Genomic DNA, 10,000 nt, shown 5'->3' with positions numbered 1-10,000 from the left:
GTGACCCTAAGGCCTTGCGGTGGCAAAGGGTCTGTTTGTGTGTGGTGAGGAGGCGTTTGTGTGCTGCCCCGAGGCAAGGCGGCCCTCCGAGGCCCCTGCGGCCGACCGGCCCTACTGTCACGACTCTTCCCGGCGCCGCGGTGAAGAAAACAAACTGCGCCCTGAAGTCAGGACAGTAGAGTCGCTTCCCATCTGGATGAAAACTCACCCTAGTGCCTTAACCCTTCCTCTTAGCACTTACTGTACTGTACTGTATTTAGTATTTATTTGTTTTTGCACTTTTACTTTAACACTAGGACATGACTCGCACATGTGACGCACATGTCCGCTGCGCACAGGATTGTGGGTCAGAATAGCCAGAAAAGCCTGCTGGCTTGCATACTGCAACATACGACCGGATGTAGTAGGACATCCTGGTATTTTTTGCCATACTGCATGTGGCATACTATGTATCGGGACATACTACATCCTGTTTTGGCATACTATATAGTAGGGTAGTATGCGATTCGGAACGCAGCCTCTGTCTCTCTCTCTCTCTCTCTCCGTCTCTCATTCTCACGCTCCCTCCCTCCCCAGAAATGTGCCCAAATGATTTACAGTTTGTGACATCATCGCTAGTTGTCCAAATCTTTCCCTCTTTCCTAGAAGTGATAGCAGACTGCCGAACACACACGGTGTGTACTCAACACAAATGGCCCTTAAGTGTCTCAAGGTTTGCCGCTTTCGCCAGGAGAAGCAGAAAGTCTGTACAGAGTTCAGATTAGATTATCTCCTATTTCATATTCTTTGTGGCATATTACTCAGTGGTCACACCCATCTGGCGTTGACGGACGTGCCAGGTGAATATACAGCAACTTCTTAGAAGGAAGTAAGAACTGGCTCTCATACGCTCACAGAAAAATTTGTGACGAATCTTTCGCTGAAGCTGACGGTGTTCTCCTCGTTCTGAGCGAGCAGAGGTCCAGGAAGGAACACAGCTCTCGTTCGGTTCACAGAGATGCAGAAATACCTAAATGTTTTTTGGATCAGTCTTACTGGTTGACTCATCCTACAGTTGTAGCCAACTGGTGAATTGAACACTTGTGAGGGGAGTGTCTTTCATGAACAAAGAATATTCACTTTCATATGATTGTCTCTCTCGCTCCCTCTCTCTCTCTCCCTCCCCCCTCTCTCTCTCTGCCCCCCCCCTCCCTCTCTCTCTCTCCCTCCCTCTCTCTCTCTCTCTCCCCCCTCTCTCTCTCTTCCCCCCCCCTCCCTCTCTCTCTCTCTCTCCCTCCCTTCTCCCCTCTCTCTCTCTCTCCCTCTCTCTCTCTCTCTCCCTCCCTCCCTCCCTCTCTCTCTCTCCCTCCCTCCCTCCCTCCCTCCCTCACCCTCCCTCCCTCCCTCCCTCTCTCTCTCCCCCCCCTCCTCCCTCTCCTCCCTCCCTCACCCTCCCTCCCTCTCTCTCTCCCCCCCCCCCCCCTAGTCTCCGCAGCGGCAGAGCGGATCCGGTTCATGCTGGGGGAGGAGGATGATGGCCACACCCCCCCTCAGCTGTTCACCGAGCTGGACGAGCTGCTGTCCGTGGACGGACAGGAGATGGAGTGGAAGGAGACCGCCAGGTGAGAGAGAGAAAGAGAGAGAGAGAGAGAGAGAGAGAGAGAGAGAGAAAAAAAAAAGACCGCCAGGTGAGAGAGAGAGAGAGAGAGAGAGAGGACCGCCAGGTGAGAGAGAGTGGAAAGAGACCGCCAGGTGAGAGAGTAAACGAGTGGCCGGTCTGTCTCTGTCTGTCTTCTCCCGAGCAGGGGATTGTGGGGGCGGTGGGGGGGGCTGTCTGTGTCACCATTCGCCCCGCACACCACTCCGGTACCTTCAAATGGCTCATGGGAAAAGAGGTTTTAAAAAGACACGGACGTTCTCCTGAACCATCAGAACATCTTGTGGATACAGAGAATAGTTCTGGACACCAGGTAGCTCCCGTCTAGAAGGATTTCTACGTTTCGAGCCTATGTGCTCAACATGTCACTCACAAATCAAATCCTTTTAAACAGGAGCTGTCTGGTGTGCGGAACCCTGTTCTCTCTACCTTCAAATGGCCACGCCTTGATCAGCTGACCCCAGGCCAGCCATTACCCCCTCAACCAGAGTGCATCACCTACCCTGGTTCTAGTTCTGGATGAGGGCGTGTTTCAAGAACTCGCCAAGCAGTCGGCCGTCACAGAGCAGTGTTTACATACAGCTAAACGTTTCCTGTCCCTGCCGGGGGAGAAGCTCTCGTATGGGTATGAAAGTGTGTGTTTGTGTGGGTATGGAAGTGTGGGTGTGTGTGTGGGTATGAAAGTGTGTGTGTGTGTGTGTGTGTGCGTCTGTCAGGGAGTTGTCCTCTCGTGAACTCCCTGGCCAGTCTTATCTACTCGTCTCTGTCCCCTCAGGGAGCCCGGAGCCTAGCCTGGTAAACCAGACTTTCACCCCCTCAGAGCCATTTGACTTTCCTCCAATCAGGGACTACAAAAAGGGACTTTTAACTGCTGTACCCAAGTCCCTGATTGGTTCCTATAGATGATGACACGGAATACAGGAGTCCGCTAGCGGTAGAAGCATTAGAAGTTAACGGTAGAAGAATAAACACAGCCTGAAGTGAACACAGGGTGAAGTAATTGATCCAAAAAAGAACCAGAAACCAAGACAGTCTTATTGTTGGAAAAAATAAGTGTATTAAGCCTTTATTAAATGGCTAATGCATAGCAAAGATTAAAATCCCGCACCTTCAGGACGTGTTGCCTGTAAGACACCCTGATGAAGGCCTGTGCTGACGCAACGCGTAGGCGCCTGATTTTAATCTCTTTTTTCTACAACATGAGTGCCTCAGTTTCTGCTTTTTGGGATCAATCTCTTCCCCTCTTCCCAAAGAGCACCTTGTTTTTGGTGTTCACCTGCATCCAGACAGACACCCTCCTGTCCTCTGTTTTCTACAGACAGAAGTGAAGAAGAACAAGAGTATGCACTAGCGGAGTTTCCCATTGGGAAAGACATCGTCGTCAAGGGCGTAGGTTTGCGTATGGACGGTCGGGTCATGTCCCTGACGATGGATGGATGGATCTTAATTCATAAGAAATTGTTTCATGTCATTTCAATTCACAGCTATTTCGGTTGCATGGCTAGCTGATTCCATCCTACTAACCAGTCCAGAAACAAGCCAGCCCCGCCCAAAAGCCAGGTTAGACCTGGCCTGGTCTGCGTGCATCTTGTTGACAGACCAGACTAGTAGTGTGACAGGGGACTTGGCAGGGTTCGAGGACATTCTCTGTCAGGGAACCAAACCGCTCTGTCATCCAGAAACCTTCCACACTGTCATATCAACCCTCTGACAGATCCTTTCATCCCACGTCACTTTTATTATCTCTCTCTCATAAAATACACAAACACACACACACACTCAGCCAAGTGGCAGGTACTAACATGCACAGATTGGAATACGGAACAGAATTCCCTTCACACATTCACTTGTGATGCCCCATGTTGAGGCTATGGTGGCGGGCGTCCGAGCCCCGCCCAGCTCAAGAACTCTCTCTCTCTCCTCCCAGGGGCCCGAACTCTCTCTCTCTCCTCCCAGGGGCCTGTACTCTCTCTCTCTCCTCCCAGGGGCCTGTACTCTCTCTCTCCTCCCAGGGGCCCATATTCTCTCTCCTCCCAGGGGCCCCTACTCTCTCTCTCTCCTCCCAGGGGCCTGTACTCTCTCTCTCTCCTCCCAGGGGCCTGTACTCTCTCTCTCCTCCCAGGGGCCCGAACTCTCTCTCTCCTCCCAGGGGCCCGGACTATCTCTCTCTCCTCCCAGGGGCCTGTACTCTCTCTCTCTCCTCCCAGGGGCCCATACTCTCTCTCTCTCCTCCCAGGGGCCCGTACTCTCTCTCTCCTCCCAGGGGCCTGTACTCTCTCTCCTCCCAGGGGCCCATACTCTCTCTCCTCCCAGGGGCCTGTACTCTCTCTCTCTCCTCCCAGGGGCCTGTACTCTCTCTCCTCCCAGGGGCCCATACTCTCTCTCTCTCCTCCCGGTTCTCTCCTCCCGGGGGCCTGTACTCTCTCTCTCCTCGCCCCTCGGCTGGGTCAGGCAGAGGCCGGTGGAGCATGTCCGGAGGGACACCCTATCCCCAGAGGAAACCCCATCTCTCAGCCCAGGAGAAAGGCTCTTTGTCGGGAGGGAATTCTGAAAGGAGAAACCGTTCCCTCAGTCTGGCCCTGAAGGCTGGGTTCAAAGCGGGGGGGTGGGGGTGGGTGGTTGGTGGGGGGGGGGTCCTACAGTTGGTTGCCCTAGAGACGGCGCTACAAGGAAGATACACAACATTTAAAGAAGTGAATAACTTTTACTGTCTTTCAGTAAACAGTGACAAACGTATATTTCAAAGGGAAGCTTGTGCTTCTGCTTTAGCTTGTCGTCTATGGGAACAATATGGAAGCGCTTGTTTGGATAGTTCTCATTTCTTCACCGAGTCGATCTCACCTCGCAAAACCTGTCGGGGACATCCAGTATAACGCCATGTGTTCTGAGAGAGCGCGCTATTATATGACTGTACTTATAACCGCCTGTCATACTTGCCAACCTTGAGACCGCAGAAATGAGGAGCATTTCAAAACCAAATTCTGGGGGTGGGGGGGGGGTTGAGAGATTTTCCTGTATCCTACTGACATTATGAAAATGATACAGTAAAAAAAAAAAAAAAAAATTACACAGCAACAGGATTTATATTGTTCAATAGGCCTAATTTTATTTCATGAGGGTTGGAACTGAAATTGAATGGGCAATATCTGTATACATTGTATATTATACAAATAAAGCTTTGATTGATTGATTGATTGATTGATTGATTATAAATCATATCCCTTTCCTCTAAAACTCTCAGTGAGAAATGTAAACTGTACTTTCCACTGAGGCTGGAATTTACATGAGTATTTGTATTTTCTTTGAAGAGCTCATTCTCTCTTCTGTCAGTCGAGAGTCGGTAGACGCTCGATCCTCAGGGAGGAAGTCTACACAGCTGCCATGGAAACCAAATGTGTAGCTGTAGTCCGAGTGGAAACGGTAAAATTTGGAGCGTTATGTTCGAATGAAACAGGTCGTGACTCGTGAGTTAATCTGATTGTCAGAAATGACGGAGAAATATGACACCGGGAAAAAACTAAATAATAATATATTATACGTACATTGTGTGTTGTGTGTGTGTGTGTGTGTGTGTGTGCGTGCGTGCGGTGATTCCCCAGGTGGATTAAGTTTGAGGAGACTGTGGAGAAGGGTGGCGAGCGCTGGAGTAAGCCTCACGTGGCCACGCTGACTCTGCACAGTCTGTTTGAGCTCAAGACGTGCATCGAGAAAGGCACCATCATGCTGGACATGGAGGCATCCACCCTCCCACAGGTGGTCGGTAAGAAAACTCCACTACCCAGAAGCCCCAAACCTCTATTATGCTCGTATACATGCGGTTGAAGTAGTTCTATAGAAGACGTTCCAAATTAAACGGGCCTCATCTTGAATGCACCCTGTCCTCATCCTTGTCTCCCAAACTAATGCAAACATGAATCACTCCTCTTCTCCTTCTGTCTCTCTTCCTCCCCTCCCCCGTTCCTCTCTTCCTCTCCTCCCCCCGTTCCCCTCTCCTCCGTTCCTCTCTCCTCCTCCGTTCCTCTCTCCTCCTCCGTTCCTCTCTCCTCCTCCGTTCCCCTCTCCTCTGTTCCTCTCTCCTCCTCCGTTCCTCTCTCCTCCTCCTCTTCCTCTCCTCCCCCCTTCCTCTCTCCTCCTCCGTTCCTCTCTTCCTCTCCTCCCCCCTTCCTCTCTCCTCCTCCATTCCTCTCTTCCTCTCCTCCTCCGTTCCTCTCACCTCCCCCATTCCTCTCTCCTCCCCCCTTCCTCTCTTCTCCTCCCCCCTCTCCTCTCTCCTCCCCCGTTCCCAGAGATGATCACGGACAGCCAGATCGAGTGCGGTCAGCTGAAGCCCGAGTTGAGGGAGAAGGTCATGTTCACGCTGCTGAGGAAACATCGCCACCAGACCAAGAAGTCCAACCTCCGCTCCCTGGCCGACATCGGCAAGACCGTGTCCAGCGCCAGCAGGCTGTTCTCCCACCAGGAGAACGGTAACGCACGCGCCAGTCTGGCGCAGCCTCGCTTTATCATCTCTCCTCCTTCTCTCCACCTCTTCCACGTCTGGTGGACTTCCTGGTTGACTGGAGTACTTCCTGGTTGACTGGAGTACATGTGTGGATCATCAGGACGTTGGTGTGGACTAGTACAGTGTAAATGATGGTGGTAGGGGTAGCAGCTTGCCCATTGATCTCCACGGCTGTAGATTTAAATTGCAGCGCTACCATTTGCTTATCTGCTCTTACCAACATGCATGTGATCATGAGGGAATACTTGTATAATTTGTGTGTGTGTGTGTGACGCGTGTGTTTGTGTATAATACAGTTCTGGACAAAGCTTCTGATCTATTGATGGAAACTTTCATCAGAGAGTCTGATTGATTGATTGATTGATTTTATTTTTAAGACAGGGACAAGGTACAGTAGACATTTACCCTATAGAATAGGGAGAGATGCACTGTACAAGGTTATAGCTAAACAGCTAATTTCTACCAGCAGTCCCTGGGCTAATAAATATACAGTCTTAAAATAGTGGGGCAAATAGTACACAGAGAGTCTGGTTTACTGATATTCATAACATGCAGTGTGTGATTGTGTTGACCGTGGTCAGCTGTTGGGCATCTTCTACTTCCTGTCCTCTCATTGCTAATCTGCCGTCTGCTTCTCGACTGCTTTGGCGTTCTGGGAAGAGTCCATCACTGCTCCTTTCTCTCCTCTGCCTCCTTTTTTCCTCTCCTTCTCCGTTTCCTTTCCTCCGACCGCGCCGCCTCTCTCTGTCCGCCTGGTGGCGCTGCAGGACGCGGCCCTCTAGAGCACCCCCTGCCTTGTCTGACCCCTCGGGACGCCGAGGAGCCGCTCGAGGAGCCGCTAGAGGAGGTGGTGAGGAGCACGAGCATGGGATACCTCTGTAAGTGGGTTGGGGTGCTAGGCCAGGTTAGAACGCCCCCAGAATAACACGGATAGTTCCTACAGATCTAGCGACGGCTGAAATGCCACTACTGTGGATTACATTAGTCATTTAGCTGATGATTTGATCCAAAGCGACTTGCAATAATTGCATTTAACGTAGGAAAAGCCAATGTTCTACTACTTGCCAGAACTCACTCAAGTAGTAGTACATTGGCTGTACTGTACCAACTAATATTAGCATGACTGAGGGGGGAATGACTGGCAGCGCGTCAGAGGGCGGTGGGCGAGCATACAGGCCGTAGGTCCTCAACGGCTAGCGGCCATCTTGGAGCTTAATGGCGTCCCAATGGTTCTGTTTCTCTCTCTCTCTTACGCGCTCTCACGCTCACCTGGGATCTGGGCTGCGTTCCGAATCGCATACTTCTACTTCTTACTACCAATACCTACTACAGCTGCCCTTAGAAAGTACGTACTTTGCAAGCAGTAGGCATCCAATTGGGACATACTACCTTGTCATAACATTGCGCCTTGAAATTAGCCCACATCCGTCGCTGTCCATAACGCGACATTCGTCTACAGCTGTCAACTCGCGCATGTGACGCACATTACCGCTGCACAAAGGATTGTGGGTCAGAATAGCCAGAAAAGCCTGCTGGCGTGCATACTGCAAAATACGACCGGATGTAGTAGGACATCCTGGTACTTTTGCCATACTGCATGTGGCATACTATGTATTGGGACATACTACATCCTGTTTTGGCATACTATATAGTAGGGTAGTAGGCGATTCGGAACGCAGCCCTGGTCTTTTCTGGGACTTCTTCTTCCATCTTGTTTTTTAAAATATTTGAGCTGTGTTGAGGTGAGCTGAGGTGACCCAGTCTGACCCCTCACTCCTGAGGTGACCCAGTCTGACCTCTCACCCCTGAGGTGACCCAGTCTGAGGTGACCCAGTCTAACCCCTCACTCCTGAGGTGACCCAGTCTGACCCCTCACTCCTGAGGTGACCCAGTCTGACCCCTCACTCCTGAGGTGACCCAGTCTGACCCCTCACTCCTGAGGTGACCCAGTCTGAGGTGACCCAGTCTGACCCCTCACTCCTGAGGTGACCCAGTCTGACCCCTCACTCCTGAGGTGACCCAGTCTGAGGTGACCCAGTCTGACCCCTCACTCCTGAGGTGACCCAGTCTGACCCCTCACTCCTGAGGTGACCCAGTCTGACCCCTCCCTCCTGAGGTGACCCAGTCTGACCCCTCACTCCTGAGGTGACCCCAGTCTGACCCCTCACTCCTGAGGTGACCCTGTCTGACCCCTCCCCCCTGTTTGCCCCCCTGTCCAGGCAGTCCTGCCACCGCCCACCGGAACCTGACCTCCAACAGCCTGAGCGACTTCTCCGACAAGCCTGAGAAAGACCAGGTAACGTCTGACCAGAGGGACTGGAGCCTTATAAAGCTTGTCTTATGAAGCTTCTGAACCTTATGAAGCTTGAGTCTTATGAAGCTTCTGAGCCTTATGAAGCTTCTGAGTCTTATGAAGCTTCTGAGTCTTATGAAGCTTGTCTTATGAAGCTTCTGAGTCTTATGAAGCTTCTGAGTCTTATGAAGCTTCTGAGCCTTATGAAGCTTTTGAGCCTTATGAAGCTTATGAGCCTTATGAAGCTTAAGCCTTATGAAGCTTCTGAGCCGTATGAAGCTTGAGTCTTATGAAGCTTCTGAGCCTTATGAAGCTTCTGAGTCTTATGAAGCTTGTCTTATGAAGCTTATGAGCCTTATGAAGCTTCTGAGCCTTATGAAGCTTCTGAGTCTTATGAAGCTTCTGAGTCTTATGAAGCTTCTGAGCCTTATGAAGCTTCTGAGTCTTATGAAGCTTCTGAGCCTTATGAAGCTTCTGAGCCTTATGAAGCTTGTCTTATGAAGCTTCTGAGCCTTATGAAGCTTCTGAGTCTTATGAAGCTTCTGAGCCTTATGAAGCTTCTGAGCCTTATAAAGCTTGTCTTATGAAGCTTCTGAGCCTTATGAAGCTTCTGAGCCTTATGAAGCTTGTCTTATGAAGCTTCTGAGCCTTATGAAGCTTCTGAACCTTATGAAGCTTCTGAGCCTTATGAAGCTTCTGAGTCTTATGAAGCTTCTGAGCCTTATGAAGCTTCTGAGCCTTATAAAGCTTGTCTTATGAAGCTTCTGAGTCTTATGACGCTTCTGAGCCTTATGAAGCTTCTGAGTCTTATGAAGCTTCTGAGCCTTATGAAGCTTCTGAGCCTTATGAAGCTTCTGAGTCTTATGAACCTTCTGAGCCTTATGAAGCTTCTGAGCCTTATGAAGCTTCTGAGTCTTATGAAGCTTCTGAGTCTTATGAAGCTTCTGAGCCTTATAAAGCACAAAACATGTACCTGCTCCATGTACTGTACACAGTAGGCCTTGGGGGTCAGAGGTTAGATTTACATCCAACCTTTGAAGTCCAGTGAAAGTTAGACCATGAACAGCCAGGCTAACCAGTAACTACTGGTATTAAACTGGCCTCCAGAGTTAATGAATGTGTTCGTTGTCATTGCCGTGGCCTTTGCTTAAAAACAACAAGGACTTGAGTTAATCATTCAAGGTCTCTGGCGTTTAGCGAGTTTCTGACATCTCACTGTCCCGGTTAAGGACTGGCTTGAATACAAGACCGGGAACAACAGCTTACAGCGTGTTGACACAACTGACCAGGCAGCAGGAATTCACTCCACTCGCGGAAATGACAAGTGTGTGTGTGTGTGTGTGTGTTGTGTGTGTTTGTGACTATTCACTCGTGACTTCTAAACCACAAACCCCTGCTTCCTCTCCTCGACTTGTGACCTAACGACTCTGAGAGAGCAGCTGGCGTGTTTTCATGTGCTTCATAAGGACATCCATTGTCACATGGTACAGGTGCACTGCACCACAATGTCATGTGAAGTCTAGCTGTTTGAATCTGTTCAAATAGACCGTCCTGTACTTGTCCTTCTGTC

The 10,000-nt window shown here is 50.4% G+C and overlaps 1 protein-coding gene across 1 annotated transcript in view; it reads left to right on the top strand.

Annotated features, from left to right (window-relative positions):
• The window catches only part of LOC311327060 (electrogenic sodium bicarbonate cotransporter 1-like), a 44,237-nt gene that overhangs the window by 10,444 nt on the left and 23,793 nt on the right, over positions 1 to 10,000 (top strand). Inside the window, exons 4-7 of the mRNA XM_084460076.1 lie at positions 1,466 to 1,601; positions 5,236 to 5,396; positions 5,923 to 6,102; positions 8,357 to 8,433. Coding sequence (XP_084316202.1) covers positions 1,466 to 1,601; positions 5,236 to 5,396; positions 5,923 to 6,102; positions 8,357 to 8,433 — 554 coding nt within the window. The remainder of the gene's footprint in view (positions 1 to 1,465; positions 1,602 to 5,235; positions 5,397 to 5,922; positions 6,103 to 8,356; positions 8,434 to 10,000) is intronic.

The sequence above is a fragment of the Borostomias antarcticus genome (assembly GCF_949987555.1).
Source record: "Borostomias antarcticus genome assembly, chromosome: 30".
NCBI lineage: Eukaryota > Metazoa > Chordata > Actinopteri > Stomiiformes > Stomiidae > Borostomias > Borostomias antarcticus.
Note: the sequence above shows the minus strand (reverse complement) of the source record. Positions and strands in the feature narration are given on the sequence as shown.